This window comes from Micromys minutus (genome assembly GCF_963924665.1).
Source record: "Micromys minutus genome assembly, chromosome: 12".
Taxonomy (NCBI): domain Eukaryota; kingdom Metazoa; phylum Chordata; class Mammalia; order Rodentia; family Muridae; genus Micromys; species Micromys minutus.
The window spans coordinates 11,832,250-11,856,925 of record NC_137981.1 but is presented as its reverse complement, the minus strand read 5'-3'; the positions used below and the strand labels follow the sequence as shown (position 1 = coordinate 11,856,925).

Here is a 24,676-nt window from a genome sequence, read left to right as displayed (position 1 = left end):
AATCAGAAAAATAAGGGTTCTGGTGAGAAGAAAGATGGACAGAATATTTTCACACTTCACAAGTCAAATAATGAAGCTCTGCTCCTCCAAATGACTGTCGAGCAGAGGGCCTTGTGCATGGACCACGTGGCAGTGTGTACTCCGTAGGGTCTGGAGCTGTGAGCACTCTAAGATATGACAGACTTCTCTGATTACCAAGTGGGCCAAGAGTATCCAAGAAGCCTCTCTCTTCATCCTCATCCTCCTCAACACTCAGTGCTACCCCTAAGACTAAAGCCAAATCCACCATAATCTCCCCTTCGTCCAGACCTACCACTCATGACAAAGCCAAACCAACCTTCTTCCCCCAAAGGTGGTTTTCATGGTGACACATCTCAGAAACCTTGCCCGGGGCCTCAGTCCACACACAATCTCCACAGCTTTGAGAAGACGGCTGATACCAAGATAAAGTCATTCTTTGTTGGGTGCAGACAAAACCCAGAGCCAAGAAGACAAGGGGGAAAGAGTTGGCGCCTTGCTTGTAGAGATAAGAACTGTCTCAAGGACTTTCCAGAAAGCCCCACCAGAAAATCTTCACAGCCACAGGCCTTGCTCACTCTTACTGTGCTCTGTCAAGTTTCCTCCAGAACATTCTGTGAGGTATCACACTACTCAGGGGAGGTTCTCTTCAAGTAGCCTCTCCTCTAGAAAGCTATTGTCATCTCCCACCTCAGTCAGTGCCTAAGGTCCTGGGACAGTGTATGAAACTGACTTACTTGAATTTCTCCTGCCAAAGTTTCCCTTGTATGGTACACATACACCATGCCATAGCTTGCATCTGGATTATAACTGTTTTTCTCACTCTGAACAAATTATTTCTGCGTGAAGGCATTTTTCCTATAGCTTCTTGGCAGCCTCAACCCTTTGTAAGCCAACACAGGCCCTGGGACTCAGCCCGCAGACATCAGTGTCACTAAGCCTTTGTTGCTCAAACCCAGGCCCCTACCTGTAGGAATTAAAACTGAAGAGGTCGAGCAGACAGCAAAGTTTCCTTCTATTAACAGAAGATATCTGAGGGACAATGGCTAGGAAACTTTACCTAAAAACCAAGTACTTAGAAATCAATCCCACAAGAGTCAAACCTCTTCATAAAGAAACTGACAGGGCATTTTGGTTTGGGTTTTGGTTTGTAGTAACAAGTCAACTAAATTGCATATTTAGTATTTGAAAAGTCATTCTCGTGGTCTGAAGACAGAGCTCAGTGGCGGGATTCTGCACAAGGCTCTGAATTCTATCCCTAACAGTCAAAACAAATTTTTAAAAATATGCCTTTATTAAGAATAAATTTCATAGCCTAAATTAGGCAATGCAGCCGCTCTTCACATCATCTGTATATTGTATTAATTATTATAAATCATTTAGGGATGACCTAAAACATTTGACAGGGTATGTGTAATGTCTGTGCAAATACTATGCCATGCCATAGAAGTCTCAGAAGAGGGTCATGGAGCCAGTCTCCCATAGAAGCTGAAGGTCACTTTAGTGACAATGCTGAGCCCTGAGTCCCAGAGCTTACTGCTTTTTAAAGACCAACCCAGACTAGAAGTGCTGAACTGTGGAGGGGCTCAGAGGGCCTGGCACAAAGGCAGAGGCAAGAATGTTCATAGTCAGCAGGAGTCAACAAACATGGCCCTGGGTCCATGTCTAAACTATCAATGAAAGGTTATAAAACACAAACAAAAACAAATAAAAAATATGCAATAGAGACTCTACCCAGCCTCAAACCCTAAAATATTTATGGCCCAGACCTTAAAGAGAGGGTTTGCTGAGCCTTGCATTAGAGTAAGCTTTACTAGCACTTGAAAAGACAAACTGGGGCCCATTAAACTTTTAATCATTTATTTGATCAAACCATGATCCCTGAAGTAGGCATCACCAAACCAAGGAAGGCCTGGGACTCTGTCACTGGGGTGTGTGGAGAAGGCTTGCATAGAATGACCAGATGGGCTGAAGTCTGAGCAGTGGTCTCACTTGATAACCCAGTGGAAAATCCTGTTACCCAGGAGTACCCAGTGGCCCTTTATAATTGACTAAGACCTGCCTGCATTTACACAAGCCCAGGACAAGGGGCCCATTGCAACCCAGTGAGCTCCCATTAAGTTATTTTAGACACAAACCTTTAGCAGTCGATCAATAGTCATAACTATTTCAGTCTTTGATCCATAAAGATTACCTCAGTATGTTAAACTATATTGTTTCCTGGGCATTAATGCTCAACTGTAAAAACATAGTTAATGATTGAATGGTATGCATGTAAATGATTTCCCAACCCATACAAATGCATAGTTTTGAAGGTCAGTATGATAAAGACATGGAAAAATGGACATATTATTAAGTACGACTGTTTAGTCCTCAGACTGGTGTCAAACTTGATATGTAACCAAGGACAACCTTGACCCCCTGTTCCTCCTACACCCACTTCCCAAGTGCTGGGATTACAGACATGCACCTCACTCCCCGGATGGGACCTGACTCTGTGAATCTAAGCTGTTCTACCAACTGAGCTAGATTCTCACCCCCACTTCTAGAATTCTTAACATACGATTTGAACAAATGGGAGTCCTGTTTGTCCTTGAGACAGAGTCTCACTATAACCAAGGTTGGCCTCGGGCTCACTTAATGTAGCCTGAGCATCCCCAAAATCAAGACAATCTTCCTGCCTCAGCCCCGCTGCTGGCTAGCGGATTAAGGGTATGAGACTCCATGTCTAGCCCACTTCCCTTATGTTAAATACTAGTGTCCTGGTGCAGCTTATAAAAGAAAGAAAAACCTTGGAATCCCACTTCTGCCTGGGATAAAGACAGCTGTTTGTATGTTAATTTTGTTACTGGTCTGTATGTGTACAGAAAACATGGATATCTGGGTTTTGCTAGTCTCCAAGCATCCATTCAAAGTCTTGGAAATTATCTATGCTGAGAAAAGGGGAAGGATGTGGTGTTTGTTTTTGTCTGTGCCTCCATCCACGATGAGTTAAAGATAAGGCTTTCAGGATTTGATTTGTTTTCTTTATTCATACAGATGACAAAATTTAACAAAAGCTGTGCATAGCAAGAGAGGGCCACAGTAGGTCCAGAGTGTGTGCTAGTGTGAGGACACAGACACCAAGTGATGTTTACCCAGAAAGCTCTTCCCCATGGGGCTCTCAGGAAATCTGGGTGCAGCTGGAGGACAGACGGAGCTTTCCTTGGTGTACAGGAGCCAAGCAGATGCTGCTGTGGGAGACTTATGAAGTGAGGACATTAAGGATGCAGAGGCATTTGTAGCTGATGGCAGACCTCAAGTAACTACAGAAACAGCAAAATGCACCTGCAGGTGACTTCTGGATGGGATGCCATTCCTCAAACCATCAACCTAACGGGAAGAACTCAGTGGGAAATTACAGAGAAACACACACATACAAAAAGAAAAACACTCGAGGGAATTGGATCTAGTGAAAATCTAGAGACAGGAACCATTAAATAGGAATTTAAATAAAGATCAGTATCTTGAATGTTCTGGTGACAAAACAAGGGACTTCAGAAGAGAGGCAGATGCTGTGGGAAAATGTTGGGTGAGAGTGACAGAGAAAACAGACTTAGTGCATAGTGGCCGGTCTTCGAGACGGACGCTAGTGACACCGGAAATCATACCTGTGTACAGTCCCTGCTCAAGGTGAACAGGTCTGGCCTGTGTGACCTAAAGAATGAGGAAGGAATGGCCTTATGACTTTTGAGACTTACTGTTTGTTTTGTGCCACTCTATTGTGAAGACAGTCAGTCAGGAGACCTGTGAGTCTCACTTGGCCAATGTGAGAAGTCTGTCTTAAAAACGGGGCTCCAGGCTTGGCTGACAGCCGCCCTGGCTAGTATCAGTGTCAAGAGAGATCACCCAAAACCACTTTGCAAAGAATCTCCTATATAAAATGTGTTTACCATTGCTGCACAGCTAATGGGACGTCTAGCAATAAATAATAACACAGCCAGGCACATCACCAGACTACAGAGATAAGGACCCAATAATGTTGGCAATGGGTGGAAATCACAGAAAGAAAGAGACAGGAGGAAAGGGAGAGACAGACGGAGAGAGAGAAAGAGGGGAGAGAGAGAAAAAGAGAGAGAGAGAGAGAGAGAGAGAGGTGGAAGAGGAGGAGGAGGGGAGGGATCTAAAATGTAGAACTCAGTCCAATTTACTGGTTGTCTACATTCGTAATTTAAGTACTTAGAAAAAGGAAGAGATATCAAATCCAAAACAAGAGGAAGGAAGGAGATAAAGTTGACAGCAGAAATTGGTACACCCTAAGAAAAAAATCGCGTGAGAGAAAATAAATAAAACCAATATCTAGTTCTTTGAAAAGATTCATAACTATGAAAAGCCACTTAAGAAAGAAGACTTGCTCACTGTGGGTATCTGGAATAGAGGAAACAGTAACAACCCGGGACACTAAAATGGCAGTAAGAATGTTGCTAATTTGGATGAATAGACAAATTTCCTCAAGAGCAACAACCTCCAAAGTTGTTCAAATAAAAATGGGAAACCCATCCTGCATCTCCTAAGAAAACTGAGACCATTGATTAAAAGTTTGCAACCAACCAAATCACTAGGTAGTTTTTACCAGTTTAGTGCACACAACATTTAAAAAGAATCATTCCCACATAGGTGTGTTAGAGGACTGTTGGAACAATCCCTAGTTTAGTTTATGAACCACTTTTATACTAAGACAAAAGGCAGATGAAGAAATGAAATTTCAAACTAATATTCCTCATAAAGACATATGCAAGAGTCTTTAATAAATATCAATCAATTAGGGCCCATGAAACAACTCAGCCACTAAAGGTACTTCCTACCAAGCCTGATTACCTGAGTTTAATCCTGGATCCCATGTGGTAGAAGGAAAAAATTGCATATGTGTGTGTGCACACACACACACACACACACACACACACACACACACGGCATAATTAGTTAATTAAAGAATAACCTAGTAAACCCAGAAAACATAACATAGGAAATACTTCATGACCTAGTATTCTCGGCATTCAAGGCTGATTCAAAATTCTGAAATAATCCAATAAAATTCACCATATGCACAAGACCCCGGGTTTGTTCTCCTGGAAGGGGGGAGGGTGGAATACAGTAATAAGAGATTAAAAAGATGACTACACAGTTCTCTTAGTGAACAAAGAATAGCATTTGACAAAATTCAGAGTTCAAGAGTCATTTATTATCAAACTTCAACAAAATGGAAATAGAGGGAATTTCCTCAGCCTGATAAAAGGCACCAAAAATAAACTTAAAAGGGAACTCTAACATCATCAGTCATGAAAAACAGAATGCCCCCTCCCGCCCACCACCACAATAAAAACCATGACACAGTGGCATGGGTATCAGATCTTATATTCCTGATCAATACCATATGAGACAGCTTAGTCAGCACCCAAACCCTTCATCAATACAAAGCAAAGCAATCAGAAAATTATTCAGACACCTGCCTGTCTTGATGGAAAATCCTTAAAAAAAAACAAACCAACCAAACAAACAAAACCTGCTAGAGACAATGAAGGAGTTTGGCAGGACCTCAGGATATAAGGCAATGAACAAAGCAACCAGAGGGGCTATTTTTGATGGAGCTACTGGAATGGGACTAAAATCACTACATCCTTACAAATATATCTGAGAGAATGCATGCACATTTGATATTAAAATCTATAAAACACATGAAAGAGAAATTTAAACATTAACTAACTAAAGGGACATACCATGTACATGGCTCCCAAGGGGCAGTTTTGTCAGAAGCCCGTTCTCCATACTAATCTATAGTCTCCCAAAGGCAAGCCAAGGGGTTTCTTTCCTTTATTTTTCCCCCAATACAGGAGTTGGGTAGGGTGGGGTACACACGTGCTGGGGCACACGTGCTGGTGCACACGTGCTGGGGCACACGTGCTGGTGCACACGTGCTGGTACACATGTGCTGGTACACATGTGCACAGTTCTATGATGAAGGTCAGAGGACAAGAGGCATGGGTCATCACCACATACCTTCCACCTTTTGTTTTGACACCGGATCTCTCACTGGCTTGGAAGTTCACCACACAGACCAGCCAAGCTGGCCCTAATGCTTTCAGGGTCCAACCCAGGCTGGCCTGGAACTAACAGCAATCCCCCTGCCTTAGCTTCACAAATACTATGACCATAAGTATGTGCCGCCACACTCAACTGTATTGTTTCAGGTTTTGTTGGGGGGGGTAAGTGGAGTAGCGTTAATTTTTAAAAAATTAATAATTTGTAATATTGATAATTTAATAATGTTTTAATAATTTGTAATATTTTTATTATGTGCATGTGTGTCTGTCTAAATGCATGCCATGTGTGACCATAAGAAGATGTTGGTACCTGAAGAACTAGATGCTAGATGCTAGACATAGGTGCTGGGGCCCAAACTAGGTCCTCTGGAAGAATGCACAGCAAGCATTCTTAACCCCTGAGCCACCTCCAGCCTGGCATATGTTTTTGTCACATTTATTTATTGACTGTGTGAGTGCATGCCATGGAACGCATGGAGAGCAGATGGCAACCCTCAGGAGTCGGTTCTTGACTCCTACTGCGTGGGTCCCAGGGATCAAACTCAGGTTGTCAGGCTCCGAGGCAAGCAGCAAGCCACAAGCCCCTTCACCTGCTGAACCACCTCACCAGTCCCCAGATGGTTTTCTTCTAAGTAGTCTCTGTCCATGATTGGCTGTATCCATAGATGTGGAACACACGTATTTGACAAAATTGTACTATTCCCCCTCCCCAAACTCATGTTCCTCTGGTTAAACATGAGATCCAACCCCTCGGGCCTGTGTGGCTCACAGGCCAGCTGTGTCACGGACACCCTGAACACCGAGACAAGCACACTCCATGATACCTTGCCTGTGTGCCGTGATGCACATCTGTCATCCCAGTGCTTGGGAGTTCGAGACCAACCCTAGGGGTACGTGACACCCTGTCACAAAGCAGACAGACAAATGAGTAAATACAACCCTAGTAAAGTCAGTTTTATTCCTTAGAAGCTGAGGGGAGCTAAAGCTACATTCGGTGGTCGAATGCTTGCCTAGTAGACACAAGACACTGGATTCAAACTGCCGGCATGAATGAACAACAACAGAAAGCCATATTAAAAGGTATTTTAGCGTAGAAAATAGGTGTCAACATGCCTGTTGTAAAAAGACATTCCATAGAGGAGCCACGAAACCCCAGTTTCAGTGCAGACCCCTGCCAGCTTCCTGTAGCTGGGGCCTGCCTGCATCTGGAGGCCCTTTCCAGCACTTTCCAAGCTGTAGAGAAAGCAGGGGAGGGGTGTCCAGATGGGACGTCCCATCCCTTCATCTGCGGGGACTGTGTGACTAGAGGTTCTAGATTTCTGCCTTGGCCTTGCCTTTGGAAGCAAGCTTCATTTCTACTTTGAGTTAATAAGCTGCCCTCCAACCCGACACCTTGATCCCCAGGGAGAGTGCTCCAGCAGCGAAGGAGCTGTAATACTCTTTAATGGATGACTTTCTCAGATGGGCTTCTGAGATGCAGCTTGTTTTCCAGTACAGTAGACTTTCTTGCCAGGCAGGATTTGATTTCAAAATTACACTACATTCTAGAAAATCAGGTTTCCTTCTTGGAGACTCCCACATTTCAAGAGTGCTAGGAAACCTTCAATAGCACCTCTGCCCTCTGAGATTTGTGAGGAAGATTATGTGTGGGGGTGGGGTGGGGCGGGATTGGTTTGGGTTGAGGGGCTGTGGCAGGCGAGCTCCCTGGATATATCCGCTTATCCACAAGTTCTGCCTTCTGCTTTGAAACATTTCCCTAGAAAAACAACTTTGAGAAAAGGAAAGAGCCAGCAAACAACCTGTTTTCTACAATTTAGAGGGAGTTTTGGGTACTGGGAATGGGTACAGCTTCCCAGGCAGTACTAGTGGGACAGGATTAGTAACAAGCACCTTGGGCCACATTAGATCCTGACTCCAAACAGAAACACAACCTCAAAGACCTAAGGTTTGTAGACGCACCTCAGCGTCATAGATGTTCTCTAAGTGGGTGTGGTTATATTTGGAAGGGCACCCGTAGGCTTTGGAAACCTCAGCTTTCCTGACATTTGTAGACAGAAAATCTCATCAAAACAGTTCTGTCTATATTCAATTAGGAAATTAAATATAGCAAGAAGTGGATTTGTTTTGGGATAATGGGCCTAAGAAAATACAAAAACACTTAGTCCTCTGTGAGACATACACACACACACATATGTGTGTGTGTATGTGTGTATCATATAGTGTATGTATAGACACACAATACAAAAGTGTTTGCTTGTGAGATCAGATCTTGCTGGCCTCTAGTCTGTGTCGATACCTTTGCCTCTACCTTTTCAATGGTGCAGTTATAGGAATGACTCACTACAACCAACAGTCTCCAAGTCGTATGTTTAACATTCCTGGATATTAAAAATGTCACCATAGCCTTTAAAACACGTTGCATAGCTTTAGACGGTTTTGCTATGGGGGTCTCTTTCATTTGTTTGCCTGGTAAACTAAAGTTAAAACATTGAGAGGTACTAATGGTAGGCATTGAATTAGTAAGTCTCTCATTTGCCTGGCATGGTGGCAGGAGGGCCACAAGTTCAGGGACAGCCTTTGCTACACAGCAAGATGATCTAAACAAGCACCTGAGATGTAGATGTGGCTCAGTGGTGGGAAACTTGTGTACTGTGGCTCAGCAGTGGAGAACTGACACACAAGATGCAACACCCAACACAACAAGGAAGTGAGAATTTTAAAAAATACTGTGTAAAGAAACTACAGGCCAGGTGTACTGGCTCGTGACTATAATCCTGGCTCTTAGGAGGCTGAGGCAGGAGGATATCCTTGGGTTCATGGGCTACAAAATCAGGCTACCCTGGACTGAACAAGATGAGACCCTGGAGAGAGGGAAGGAGGGAGGAAGGGAGGGAGGGAGGGAGGGAGGGAGGGAATGGGGAGAGAGAGAAGAGGAAAAGACAAGACAAACTAATGCAAACATACCCAAGAACACCAATCACGTAGCACATGGGATATCCATGCTTCCTCTCCCACCTTCCATTCTGGTTAGTCTCATTCTGCGGAACATCCTTTTGGGAAGATTCTATTCAGGATATTAAGTATAACTCAAATTCTCTTTCTAAAGGGAAATACCAAGCGCTCCAGTGTTATTATTATCCTTGACGTGTTAGAAATGTAACTCATTTCATCTAAGTGACCTTAAGCTGGCATTGAAGTCACCCAGGATCACCCCTGCCTTCTGCTTTCTCCTCCATGGGGCACCTGTCGCGGTCACAGGGACCTTCTAGGACATACACACTCATCTCTCCCACCTCTCTGAATACAGTCCCCACCCTGACTTCCTTCCCTACCCCAACCCCAAACTCCACTTGTCAAGTCCTCTGCCTCAAACCTCCCCAGTCCTGCATTCTCTCTCCCTGTCTCTAGATTCCTGGAGACAGTTTCCCAATGTAGTCCCTTACAGGAATTAGACCTATCAGGGTCTGAATCACCCTCTCCATTCTTCCCCCTTCCCCAGCTCTGGTTGTTCTGCATAATAGACATAGCTCAACATAAACACATTCGTTACTTGGAAAACAGAGACAGACCTCAGCTGCACAGAACACATCACCTCTTGCTCCATGCCATCCACTTGCTGTCAAAGATTTGCACAAATTATACAGCATATAATTTGTAAAATAATTATCATTTATGAAGCATTGTCTGGGTTGGACCTTATCTCCTTAAGATTTTCCTTTAAAGGGTTGACTTTATAACCAAGACACTACAGCGTCTTCATACTATTGAAGATTTCCATTTAGGTGTTTTCTATTTTACGTGTTATGAGTGCTTTGCTTGCATGCATGTATATGTGTCTAAAGAGGGTGTCTGATTTCCTGCAACTGGAGTTACCAGTGGTTGGGAGCCACCATGTAGATGCTGGGAACTGAACCTGGGTCCTCTGGAAGACCAACGAGCGTTCTTAACTGCTGAGCCATCTCTGCATCCCCACAGTATGCTAGTTTAGGTGGCTGTGGTAATTATCTGCCAGATCAGTTTTCAAACCTGGGGAGAGAAGTCAAAGAAATCCACAGGCATGGCTATACCTGCCCATGTTACTGCACCCGGGAGGCTGAGGCCCAGGAGTATCACTTGAACATGTGAGTTCCAGACCAGCCTGAAAACTGTAGCAAGAAAGTTCTTGAACATGGGTATATTCACTATCCCTGGGGCCTGGCTGGCTGCCCACTAGTCCTGGAATAGAGGTAAATAAGCTTTCTAAATGCAAATGTCAAAGGAAGCAACTTGACAGATTGTCCCATGACAAACCAGAAGTATCCCCTTAGAGAAGAGAGAAATAACTTCAATGTTTGAGAATTAGTAACTTCAGATGGGATGAAATTTCTTTCTTTCTGTTTCTGGGGGGGGGGGGGTGTTGGGGAGGGTTGAGATAGTCTCGAAGGTGCAGGCTGACTTAGAGACCAAGAACTACCTACCTAAGAGTGACCTTGAAATCCTCCTGCCTCCTCCTCTCAAGTGCATGGAATACTATGGACCGCCATGCCTGGCTAGGGGTAAAACTTCATGGATGAACTGGAAAGACATACTTATGAGCATTTCTGAAGAGGCAAAGATGCTGTGCCTTGGACACCTGGCTAGACAGACCCATGGTGTGACAATATGCTGGAAAGAGAAATGCCAGGTGGGCCACAGGACCGAAACCCTCTGTGAAATGACAAACTGGAAATATACAATGTATGTTAACAGATCCACATTTCAGATTGCACTCCATAGCTAAATCAGACATGTATGTAATTATAATGTGGCAGTTCCGCCACTTAAATAGATATGGCCATGCCCCTGCATCAGCAGGTTCTAGGGATTCAACCAGCTTCAGATTGAAAATACAAAGGGGAAAAATGTGCCTACACTAGATATCTGCAGACTTTTCTCACATCACCCCTCAAGTGGACGGCATCATCACCCGGCACATTTGTCGTACTGAGTATGATAAGTCATGGAGAGATTATTTTAAATACCCAGGAGGATGGAGACAGGTTCAATGCAAAGACAACACTGTTTTTTGAGGCACCTGAGCAGGCTTGGATTTTGTCCCCTGGGGATGCTGACAGTAACTACATCAAATCAACCCCCAAATGAGGTGATTTTAAATCCCATCATTGGATAAATAGAGCCCTGCCTTCCAGGAGAGTCACCTTGCATAGATACCCAGACAGAAATCCTCATTCCACTCCAGAGAGAGGTGAGTACCCTCGTGCAAATGAGGAAGTGGAGCTCTCAGAAGTTAATGTCAAAGCCTCCCAGCCACTGTGCACCAAGACTGTCCCCAGGCCTGTTTGACCAGAGTCCGTTCTGAGCCTTAGGCTCCTTCCTGTCTTTGCCACGATCTGAACTGTTCTTTCTCCCCCAGCCCCCGGTAATATACTGTCAATCCCAGTACATGAAGTACACACGTGCTTCAAAGCGAAACCCACACAAAGAAGCTGCTTCACCAAGACCAAGACCCAGGTGGCTTCTGTGCTCTCCAAAAGCAAGCCTACAGAGTGAATGTTGATGTAGGACATCTGCAGACTCACCCAGACATCTTCTGCCTCCTCACAGGGCCCCAAATTTCAAATTGCTTCTACCAAACCAAGAGACTGAGAGGAGCAAGTCTGGTGCCCATTCCTATAATCCCAACATGCGGGATACAGGACAAATGGACTGCCGCAAGCTCAAAGCCATCCTACACAGTCAGATGTTGTCTCAAAAAGGAAGATGTGGGGGTAGAGGTGGGGAGGGAGATGGAAAGGGCCTGTGGCTACCCAAACTACACAGTTGGTCTCAAACAGTATTCATGTTGTCTTTCCTAAACATGTACATACGTGATAAAGTTCAAGTTATCATGTGAAAGACTTACAGAGACTAACAACAGAAACAATAAAGAAACACGTATCAACACACTGAAAAGTGTTATATGACAATGCTGTCTACATCTGGTAAAGTGGAGAACTCAGAGCCACGGAGACAAGGAGCCAGCCTCTTGGAACAGGGTCCACACACGAGACATAATTGGCTTCTCTGGCTTCTCCACGTTCTCAGAGTGTCCCCTTAAAACATGACACTGGGGAGTATTGAGAATAGCCTCTGAGTTATAGGTAAACTCATCCCAAGCTTATAGCAGAAAGTGACAGTTACACTTAAGATGGGTGGGGACAGCCGGCAGGGTGGGCACGTGAGCTGTGTAGACAGTAGCCAGGGAAAGTTTCCTCCCAGCCCCCACATGCCAGGCTCTTGCCTCAAGCAGCCGCCGTGGCTGCTCTCCAGGAAAACACAGAGGAAACCGTGTCTATGAGAATTCCTTTTTCCCTCTTTCGGTGAAGTTGTCCAAAACTATAAATGCTGTGAAAGGCTTTTTTTTTTTTTTTTTTTTTTTTTTTTTTAAGTGATTTCCTTCAGCTTTCTACTCATGAGAGCAAGAATGTGTCCATTTAAGAAATGACAAAGCCAGACCTAGTGGTACTCACCTTTAATCTTAGCACTCCTGAGACAGAACTCTGTGAGTTCAAGTCCAGCCTGGTCTACATAGCAAGCTCCAAGAAATAGAACAAAAATAAACAGGGTAATCAGTCCAAAAACCCTATTTCCCTTTAACAACTTTAAGACACAATGTCATAGTAGTTGATGAGGAGTTGAACAAGAGGTGTTTTGATGACCCTGTTTTCTGCCACACAGAAAATTCTGGCCTTGAAGGTACAAAATCTCTACATCTTCAATGTCTGAATCTTGCCTCTTGCTTCCAGAGAAGTTGGAAGACAGTCTCCGGACTCTTCAAACCTGGGACCTTGGCTTTGACTTACCTGAATGTGCATGGCGCCCTCTACTGCTTCAGCCAGGTTACTGCAGCCACTGATGAGAGACAGCTGCTGCTCTGCGCTCAAGGAGCCTTTGAGTGAACCCGACTGCTCCAGGGACTTCATCTCCTTCCTGCAAAGGGGAAAACAGTCACCGTGGCAACTGACAACAAGTTCAAAAACAAAGCTGGACAGATCCAGTGCAAAGTCACAAAGAGGTACAACCACACACCTTTCGGGTGTGACTCTCAAAAAAAGGAGGAGGAAGTGGAGAAAGAAAGAAGGAAGAAGGAAGGATGGAAGTGGGGGGGGGTGTTGGTGAAATTGCTGGGAAACTCAAATCCTTGTTCCCTCCTGCGGAAGCAGACAGTGCCTCAGCTAAGGGAGTCAGCATGAAGATTCCTCAAATCCTTAAATCAGAAGCACACAGCATGATACAGCAGCTTCTAACAACCAAAATGACTGAAAACAGCCTTTTTTGGTGTGTGTGGGTACATGTTTGTGCACACGTGGGTGCACGGAGAGGCATCCATGTACAATATGCAAAGTGTGTGGGGTGCAGAGGTCAGCTTTGGATTTCATTCCTCAGGGACTTTGCTTTTGAAACAGGGGGCGTTTAACTGGGCCTGAGGTTCACTGGTACAAGGCTGCCCTTCATCAAGCCATAGGGATTCCAAGTGTGCCACCAGGCAGAGAAACTCTGTCGCAATAAGAACAAACAAAATCTTGACTATCTCCTCGGGCCCCATATACAGTCTCAAGGATGTCCTACATAATCATGCTCACAGCAGCACTGTGTAAGGTTCTATTGGTTGATTCATGGAAAACCAATGGAACACATGCATACAATGAAGTGCTATTCATCCGTAAGGAGCTGGATAGATAAGTAAATGTGATCAAGCCAAAAGGAATACTATTCAACCTTTAAAAGGGAAGAGACCCCGACACACACTATGTAGTTGATTTAAAGGCATCATGCCAAGTGAAAATAAGCCATTCACAAAAAGGAAAAGGCGTGTCACGGATCACACTTGGATATAGTGCCAAGGGCAGCCAACTGGCAAGGGACAGCAGGGTGCAGCCAGAGCTCTGGACGATGAGAAGCCTCTGCAGATGCATGGTGCTGGCTGGCGACTGCACAGCATAGCCTCCTGCACTAACTGACCTTAAAATGGTGACCGTGGATTTTGTGACATACATTTTGTCACGTCTTGAAATTTTGAGGTGTGGACATGACCATCATTCTCATTCCTGGCTCAGTCCCCTGGGCACGGAAGAGTTAGTTAAAAACGTCTAAGCCAGGTATAGTCGTATAATCACACCACTTAGAAAGATGAGGCAGGAGGATCATGGGTGTATGAAACCAGACTGGACCACATAGTAAAACGCTGTCAAAGAAAAAAAGAGAGTTGGGGGAGGAGCCAGCTTCACACATGTACCATGTACCTGGACAGTCACACTGGGCTTGTGCTGCTTGAATGGGGAGCCCACACCCTCATTAACTAATTATTTAGCCAACACTAAGTACAATGCATGAAACACTGAGCAGGCAAAACATATGCATTAACTACACACAGCTGCCAGGCAACATCTGTGCCCCTCCCCAAAGGTATTGCAGACTTTTTACCAGCAAGTCAAACACCTTTTAATTGATTTCACATCCAAGTTTTTACCCTTTGATAAGCAAATGCATCAAAATGGCACATGTTTATAGAATACTATGTGATGCTCTGATACAGGTACATATTGTCTAATGGTCAAAGCACGGCACGTATCCATCTCACACTCTGTAAATATCCAAAATCACATGAGATGTATGTGCTGTGCCTCTAAATGTACCTCAGTCCCCATTGTTCAACCTGCCCCTGTCCTTCCTCACCCTCCTCATCAGCCTCTGGTAACCACTTTTAACAGATAAGGAAGGTCGTGTTCTTCAGCCCAAAGCCAGCAGGAGCGCATGCTGGGGGTCAAGCCAGACCTGTGAAAGTGAGGAGGACACACATCATGAGAGCCAGGGGTCTCTCAAGAAGATGGAGGCAGACAGGCCTCACACGAGGTTCAGGCTGTCATTAGGTTGTCCGCCGGGAGCCTCTGGAAGTGGGCTCACCTCGGTAGATGCTGTCAGAAAGCAGCACATTACACACTCCGATGAGAAGACCTACGCTAAGCTTGTGTGGACCAGGCATTCTTCTCCACCTACAGAGGGGCACTTGGCTCTGTGAGGCCTCATTATCTTCAGGACATCCTGTGACCTTGCTCTGTCTGTAATTAGCCACAGTGAGCCTGCTCTCTCTCTTCTGCCATAAAGCCTTGGGCAGCGCACCATGGCACAGTTCTGAATGCTAGGCAGTTACGTTACACAGCATCGGGGGCCGCTACCAGGTTTAGTTTGGGTTTCATTTTAATTTTGGTTTGGGTATAAAGAGAGTACCTTTCTATTGCTGGGGGAGAAAAAAAATAAGATTTGCCAAAATATAAATAATTTTTATGCTATCTTTGGCAAAAAGAATTTCCATGTGATGATGAATCTGCATTGTTAACTTGAAAAGATTTCAAACCACCCAACTGACGCACATCTGGACAGGTCTGTGAAGATGTTTTCAGAAAAGTTTCGAAGAGGAGAGAAAGATCCGAATTTTGGGCAGCACCATCCAATGGGGCTGAGGCCCAGACTGAAGAGGGAGAAAGCAAGATGGCCGACAGGATTGATCCCTTTCTTCCTGACTGGGACCCAAGGTGGCCAAGTGCCTCAAACTCCTCCAGCCTTGTTTTCAGTCTGTGTGCTGTATCTTTTCTTAAACTGTAAAGCAAATAAACCCTTCCTGCTGACATTGCTCTTTCAAACATTTTATCACAACAAGAAGGAGGTAATTCTCCATGGAAAACAAGTTGGAGACCAGCACGGGCCAGCCGCTGCAGTCTCTCCTGGTACAGGCAGAAAATGGTACCAGTATATTGTCACCACACATGGGAATTGGACTTTTTTCATGAAGGGTCTTTCTATGTAGCTTAGACTGGCCTTGAATTCATGATTCCCCTGCCTCAACCTCCTGAGTGGTAGGATGTGCCACCACATTCAATTTTGGCCTTAATTTTCTTCTTATCATTTCTTTTCTATTTTAATGGTCTCAAAATCTTATGACATTTTTTTTTTTTGGTCAAGCTGTTTCTATTAAAAAATACTGGTTTGTAAATCTAATAGCTGAAAACACGCACACAGTGATTAGTAAAACTTTTTCTTCTGAGGCGTTTATGATGCACTGTTAACTATTAACTAGTCTTTCGTTTTAAATGTATTTTATTTATTGCTATTGGCAGGTGCATGACACAACAGTATGTGGAGGTCAGAAGTCCACAGTGTGGAAATGGCTCTCTCCTTCCTCCTCGGTGGCTGTTCCAGGGATTAGACTCAGACGTCAGGCTTGTGTGGCAAGTGCTTTCACCTGCTAGGCATCCCACTAGCCCCTGAGCCTGTCTTTTTGAGCTTAACTAGCTATTGAGACAAACATTTCTAAGGCAGTCCCCCCAGTGCTGGTGAAGACCAGGTGGTAGGTTCTGAGGTGGCCTTTGTTCAGCCCTGTGAGCTTTCTTGGCAGACCTGTGCAGGTTTAACACCTTTCCATACTGCCCTACACAATGGTGACACTTGTTGACATAGTGAATTCGAGCTTTCTTTTGTCCCCACTCTTTACAAAGCACTAAAATTCATAAGATAAACAACACGCCCTAAAGATACAAAGCGGGAACACAAACCTGGAGGCATCGGGATGCCCATGTATAGACACGGCATGCATCCTGAAGACCAAGGCAGTGTGGGAGAACAACACAGGGGCAGAGATCCCTGTGGGAACACATAGCTATAGCCAAGAGACTTGGCAGAGGAAACAGAACAGCTTTGCTAGTCAGCGCTGCTGAGGAAAGAGTCCACAGGAGGAAACTCCATTCTGGGAAAGATGAATCAAAGTCAGAGAAGTACAGGGTTGTCCTTGGATGCTCGGGGAGTTCAAAGCCAGCCTTGGATACCTTAAACTTAGGATCTGAAACTACAAGGATATGAAGCGGGGAGGGGAGAATTTGATATAATGATTTTTTATGAGCCCAAAGTAGGAAAACAAAAGTAAAAATAATTTAAAAGAATAGATAAATAAAACAGGCAAACAGGATTTCATCAAACTAAAAGCTTCTCCAGGGGAAAGAGACAACAGAAGAACGAGACAACCTGCAGAAAGGGGCGAAATCTGAAGGATCAATACCTAGAATACAAAAGGTACTCAAAAACCTAACAATACCAGAAATCCAATTCCAAAATGGGCAAATGGGGCTGGGTGCACAGCATTTGCAGGGACTTGGGCTCCATCTCAAGTGCCACAGAAAACAATAGGCTGGGACGTGAGAGAGAGAAGAAATATACATAGTCCAGGAGCTCATCACTGGCTTCGTTGGTTACCTTTGCTGCAATTTGGCGGGGGTTGGGGGGAAGCTTTATTTTGCTTAGACTTCTGTATCACACATCGCGGGCTGCCATCAAAGGAGCCATGGAAGAACTCTGCGTACTGGCTTGTTTTCCATGGTTTGCTCAGCCTATTCTCCTAGAGCACCCAGGGTCCTCCACATTAATCGTTAATTAGAAATTGTCAATTAGGACATGCACCCAGCTTGCCTACAGGTAATCTGCTGGAGACATTTTCTCAGTTGGCGTTCTTCTTCCAAATAGATCTAGGTCCCTGTGTCGAGTTGACAAAAAACACCAGCACGGTTGCTGTTAGCTACTTATTTTTAGATCCCCTAAAACATCTATTTCAGGGCACTTGCTTTGTAATATTCCCAGAAGCAAGTGTAAAGTGTAGCCTTCAAGTTCAGTGTTCACACATCTGTCACACAGAGCGTATGGATGTATCAATACTACCACGAACCACGTCGTGGCTCCTGCCCATGTGCATAGAGATGCTCTTACTAAAGTGTCAGCCATGTGAAGGCCTCCTGTGTTCCTCGGAAGCCTGGCCCTGCCATCTGAAACAAAGGGGGAGGGTTTGAGAACCTAGGTCAGTGATGGACAGCTGCCTAGAATGTGTGGGGAAGACTTTAGTTCAAGCCCCTGCACAGAAAATGGCCGCCTCAAACTTATAGCAAGCCTCCCTCGATGTGCACACGCACCCTTCCTTACAAATCATCTCCACACGCAGGTGCTTTACACACAGGGCTCCTATTTTCCCTCCAGATCCCCCCACTCTGCCTGGCAGACCCACTGCTTCCTTCTGGATGTCGTTATCGTGACACCGACGTTCTCACTGTGGATACGACGCCTGGCAGAACAATTTCTGAAGGGAAAAGTCTCTTTTGGCTCAGTGTTAAGTGTCAGCCTATTACGGCAGAGAAGCATGAAGGGACAACAGAGTTCACACAGTGCAGCCAAGAAGCAGAGAAGGGACTAGATACAAAATGGGGTCAGACTTCCAAAGCTCGAAACAATATGACAGAATACTTAGTCACGCTGAACTGAACTGCCTTCTTGACTCCTGCAGATCTGCTGGCTGTGGTAATGGCAAAGAGCCCTGAATATCTGTGTGTTTGTGTGGTGGTGTGAATAGAACACCCCCTCAGACTCCTAGGTTTAAATACTTCATCATAGGAAGTGGCACAATTGGGAAGTGTGTCACTATGGGAGCAAGTTTAAGGTCTCCTATGCTCAAGTTACGTACAGTGTGGCACACGATCCCCTTCTGCATTTGGATCAAGACGTAGAACTCTCAGCTCCTTCTCCGGCACCTGCACGCTGCCATGAAGATAATGGACTGCAGCTCTGAAATCGTAGGCCAGCCCCAGATATATGTTGTCCCTTATAAGAGTTGCCGCGGTCATGGCATCTCTAACTTAGACAGTGTATCTGTGCTTGTGTATCTGTTTGTGTAAGGACTTGTCCATGTCTGTGCCAGTGTGTGTATGCATGCTCAGAGAAACAGCTCAGCCTTGCTTCCTAGAGTTTCCTAAACTTCTCAAAATGGTACCAGCGGATGGGAACCAAATATACAAACAGTACTCTGGGGAGGGCATTTCATATTCTAAGCATAAGAGTCACTAACAGACACACCATGCTATATCCCGTGAGCATCCACGGGTTACACCTCGCTGCCAAGCTTGTTGTCCACAGTATCTGGACAGCTTTTCCTGAGCTCTGCACAAAGTGAAGAACTACCTTTTCTTAACAGGGCTTCCTCTTTTCTGCCTGAGCTGAGAAACCAGACCCCAGAATCTTCTACCCAAGAAATGTCAAGTAATCCTTGGCAGAATGACTGGAATGCCTCTCCATGCAAATGAAGTGCCTCAGCCAAACTTTACCTTAAGAAGAACCTTCCCACTCTCCAAGCTGCTACACTGACTATTGTCTAAGAGAGATGTTTTCTAAAAGAGCTGTAACAGCCCCGGGTTTAATCCCCCGCACAACATGAACAGGATGTAGCAGAGCAGATACACCTGTGATCCCAGCACATAGGAAGGGAAGCCGGGGGGGCCAGAAGTTCAAGATCAATCTTAGCTACATAGAGAGTTTGAGGCCAGCCTGGGATGTATTAGACCCTGACTAAAGAAATTAAATTCAATTTTAAAATTAAGTATCTGATATTACAGGTGAATAGGTGAGAGATTTAATATGGTTATTGTCACTTTTCCATAATGATTTTATTTTCAAAATTCAAGAAATAGACCAGGTTAGTGGCACATGCTCTTAATCCCAGCACATAGAAGGTAGAGGCAGGTGGATGTCTGTGACTTTAAGGCCAGCATGGTCTACACGGGGATTTCCAGGACAGCCAGGCTACACAGAGAAACCCTGTCATTGAAAACAAAGAAAGGGATAATAAAGAAAGAAAGAATGAATAAATAAATGAAAGGAAGAGAGAGGGATACAATTCCCTCTCCTGCACTCCTCTTCTATGGAGCAGAAAAACATCAGGAAGCCGCCACAGCCCCTGCAGATCAGACCTGGGATGATGACTCTTCAGAAATGTTTCATCTGCACGGCCCTTCCTCCCTGGGCGGGCACTGAGGGGACAGAGACAAATTCCAGCATTCGGGATACACTGTCAGGAGAGTACAGTGAGAAGTTTGGAGAGGGTTTCAGAATGCCACACAGGTACCCGTGTCCTCTCTAAGCTCACGATCTGCTTGCCACTCCCCAAACCTTGCCATTTGTCTCGTTTCCCTTCATTTGAATTAGTTCTAGGTTTTTGTGGAATATCTTGAAACAATGTTTTGTCTTTTGCTTTGTTGAGAAAAAAAAATCGTCTGAAAAAAAAAAGTGCCCATCACTGAGATTCTATACATATTTTTACAAATGCATATTAACTGTCCAAATGGGGATTAGTGTAATGCTTCCAAATATACACTGTGTTCAAAGGTTAAGCCCGACCTTTTCCTCCTATTTCCCACTTCACCACCTGTAGTAATCACATTCAGATTGACGTAGCTTCATCTTCCGTGTATGAGAGAACGTGTGGTGTCTATTGGCCTTTCTGTGGTAGGTTTATTTGACTTGATACAATGACACCGCTTTCTCCTTATAACTGTGTAACACTCTACTGAGTTTGCACATAAATTTTCCATAGGCACTCATCATTTCGTGTGCGCCTACAGATTCCATAACTTTGTTACTGAGCATGGTACCACAGGAAACACGGCAAGTAGGCATCTCTTTGGCATGCTGATTTCATTGCCTTTGGGTATATCCTGAGACTCAGGATACATGGATTGTATATGGTAGACCTCCAAAGTGTTTTTAGGAACGGTTTTAATTTACATTCCCTCTGACTGTGGATGAGCCCCCTTCTGCTCCAGCCTCTGTTACTGCTTGTTTGTGATAGTACTCTAACTGGGCTTAACCCCCACACCTCCCACAGGGCCACCCTGAGGGTTAGTAACGACTGCAATATACCGAAGTTACCACTAGATGTCAGGCTAACACTAGGATGCAGAATAAAAATAGTTGCCTGCCAAGCCTGTGGAAAAAGCAGAGGCAGGATTAGTTCAAGATTTTCCTCAGGTGCATAGCAAGTTTGAAGCCTGCCTGGGACACAGGAGACTGTCTCAAAACCTGAAAACTTAGAAAGAAAAAAAGGTATGTAAACAATTACCACTATAAGGTGAAATAAGGGTGGATTTTTAAAACTTAAAAAAAATCTTTTAAATTTACATTTATTTACGTATTATTTATTCATTCATCTGGTGTGTGTGCACATTTGCATGTATATGTGTGGGCATATACTACACATGCCACAGTGCATGTATGCCCCATCAGGGCATATGGAGGTCAGAAGACAGCTTGCCAAAATCTGGTCTCTCCATCCATCATGAGTGTGATGGGACTCAAACTCAGGTGGTCAGGCTTGGCAGCTCCGTTACCCACTGAGCCATCTCACTGCTTTAGACATTGTATTAAAAATCATCAGTGAGGGCCAGGTGGTTGTGCACACCGTTCCTGCACTGGGGAGGCAGGAGCAGACAGATCTCTCTGATTTCCAGCCTGGTCTACAGAGCAAGTTCCAGGACAGACAGGGCTACATGGAGAGACCCTGTATTAGCAAACAAACAAAGTAGCAACCCATCAACTAGGGACTCTCATCTTTAATCGTAGCACTTAGAAGGCAGAAGCAGGCAGATCTCTGTGAATTCCGGGCCAGCCTGGCCTATGTGGCAAGTTCCAGGCCAGCCTGCTCTACAGTGACGCTTTTATCAAACAAACAAAAAGCACCTGACTAAGCAGGTAAGAGCAGTGGGAAGCTGGAGCCCTGGCCCACTGATGGAAGGAAGAAACGTGGCTGCTGTGCACATGACCATCCCTTGAAAATTAAACACAAGGGGCACACCAGACTTCTTTGCCAGCACACTGCTTTCTAAAACCTCGAGGGCCTTCCATCAAAGACTATCTGCAGTTTGCTAAGGGCCTTCCACCAAGTGGTCGGTCACACCTGCTACCCCACCCCCACCCCCAACCAGCTCTGGGGATCCAGAACCCTCTCTGCAAGGCACTAAGCTTGAATGTGCTGCCAAAGACAGAAGAGTGCCTCCAGCTGCCCCCAGGAAGTCCAGGGGTCTGACCGACAGGCAGGAATGGGTCTGCTCATGTCCGCTCTTCTCTCCTTCCTTAGAGGCTGGTGTCTGCCTAAGTCTTAGGATACTCAATTTCACCAAAAGGTGCAGTGTAGTGTCCGGTGTCAGCCCATTCATGAAAGTGGCACTTGCTAGTCAGACACACAAGGAGACTGCTACAGTTTGGATGTGTCCCACAAGGTTCACAGGCTGGAAACTTTCATAGTAATGAAAGGTGGTGGGACCCCTGAGTGGACGTGGCCTCCTGGGCAGTGAGGTCACACACAAATGAAATGATGAGGACAGGGTTCACAGGAGTGGGCTAGTTTGGGTGACAGCAAGTTATAAAAAGAAGAAGCTCCGCCCTCTCTGGTTCCTGTCTTTCCAACTGCCACGCCACCCCCTGCTCTTCCCAAGTCTTCCTACTGTGTGAAGCCATTTGTGATGGAGCAAAAGGCCCTTGCCAAGGCCTGAGTGGAGCTGCCCAGCACTGAGTCTTCAGCCTGAGTCCCTCCTCTTTATAACACAGACATCTCTGACATTTTCTTACAGCAATGTGAGTCTACTTGGTGAGGCAAGGGTCACATCATTCCTTTTCAAATGTATCTTTAAAAAACAGACTCTCTGATTTGTAAAGACTTGTTTTGTTACATATGCAAGTGCTCTATCTGCAAGTACACCCGCAGGCCAGAAGAGGGCATCAGATCCCATGATAGATGGTTGTGAGCCACCATGTGGTTGCTGGGAATTGAACTCAGGACCTCTGGAAGAGCAGTCAGTGCTCCTAACCACCAGCCCCACTTTTCTAATTCTTGCCTGTGCATCCTTGCAGGCTTGTGAAGGCCACTGAGGGTGGCAGGTATCCTTCTCCCACTCTGCCTTATTTCTCTGAGGCAGGGTCTAGAGTTCACAGTTTTTCAACTCCCCTAGCAAGCCCCTGCAGTCCTGTCCTACACCACCATGGCCCCAAGGCAGCAGACATGTTCTTGGTGCTTGCTGTATGGGTGCTGAAAGGTGTAGCAAGCTCTCTTAAGCATCCATCCATCTTGCTGGCACCAAGTCACATTTTTTAAAGCATGATATTTTCTGTGTAGCCCTGGCTGTCCTAGACTTCTTGCGTAGACCAGGCTAACCCCAAACTCAGAGATGCACCTTCCACTACCTCCCAAGCACTGGGATTAAATGTGTGTGCCAGCATCCCAGCCCCAGTCACACCACTAGAACCCACAGCTTCCTCATCAACTAAGCCCCTTCCGCCACAGCCAAGCGCAGCGTTGAACAGGAGCCCTGCCTCGAGATGTGCAGGGACAGTTGCTTATAGCCCTGCCATCGAGAGGAAGTCACACAGTACTCTGGCTCCTCCTCGGCTTTTCAGATGTCAAATCCTTACATGCCAATCAGACCCACGAAAGCTATTTCACTTTGGGTAGGAAAACAAATAAAGGAAATGAAGCAACTGTTTGGACTGCTGTGGCGACAGCCAAGTGACAGCAGAATCTGTGAACACCCAGATAACTGGGGTAAACAATCCAGCTGAAGCCACAACCTGGGACTGTGAACTGAAAACCACCAGGCCTTAGGCTACTCTCTTGGACCTGTGTGTCCTTCTAGGTGGTTAGACTGCATCTGCCTTTCCACTGACCTAAGTTTTATTTACTATGCATCAGTAAAATGAGTGTGCCATTTCTCCACGAATGCATCTATGATGTCTCACAGTTGTGCCTTTTAGAAACATATATACTTGGTAATGGTGGCACACGGCTTTGGTCACAGCCCTGGGGAGGCAGAGGCAGGCAAACCTCTGTGAGTTTGAGTCTAACCTGGACTACAGAGCAAGTTCTAGGACAGCCAGGGCTACACAGAGAAACCCTGTCTCAACAAAAGCCAACCCCTCCCACACACACTTTTTTAACTGTATTTACACTTACGTTTTCTGATAATATATTTGATGGTTTTTGTGTATAGACAATCTATAGAAATTTGGTACCTTTTATTTTTTGTCACATGATGATATTTTCTTTACTTCCTTAGAGTTTTGCCTTTGAGACTCTATGTTCAAATTTCTCCTTTCCTTACTCACAACTCACAAGCTAGAAGTCCCAGCCACCAGCAGCCTCACAGTGCTCCTCGCCACTGCCTGTTGCTCCTGACTGGGAGTAGCCCTTTTGGCTTTGCGATCACAGGGTGTACTCGAGCTACCGACTGACAACAATCGACCCTCTGAAACCAACAGGTGGGGCTCTGTGCTGAACAACAGCCTCTGTTCACAGAATGTCCCTATAGAGCATGGATTGGGGCAGTGAGAGTCCCCAAGCCCTGCAAGGCAGGCATGGTAGCTCCACCTGTCCATCACGGTCCCTGGGTCAGCCATTTAAAATGGCAGTGCTTTTTTTTTTTTTTTTTTGGTTTTAACTTTTCATTGATTCTTTGTGAGTTTCATTTCACCCACCCCACTCCCACTCATCACCCAGTCCCTTCGCATCACCTCCCCTCCAAACAGGAAATAAAAAGCACAGGAAACACCTCATCATAGGAAGCTGTAGTGTGCCAGAGTGTGCACCTCTGCCCACACACTGTCACTTGTAAATGTTCATTACGATGAGTCACTGGTCTGGTTCGAGGCTACTGGCTTCTGCTACAGCATTTACATTATTCCAGATACCCTGTTGTTGCCCTGTGTCA

General features: G+C 45.3%; 1 protein-coding gene across 1 annotated transcript in view; it reads right to left on the bottom strand.

Annotated features, from left to right (window-relative positions):
• CRYL1 (crystallin lambda 1) overlaps positions 1-24,676 on the bottom strand; it is a 111,871-nt gene that overhangs the window by 66,583 nt on the left and 20,612 nt on the right. The window contains exon 3 of the mRNA XM_080926140.1: positions 12,920-13,046. Within this exon, the coding sequence (XP_080782266.1) occupies positions 12,920-13,046 (127 nt within the window). The remainder of the gene's footprint in view (positions 1-12,919; positions 13,047-24,676) is intronic.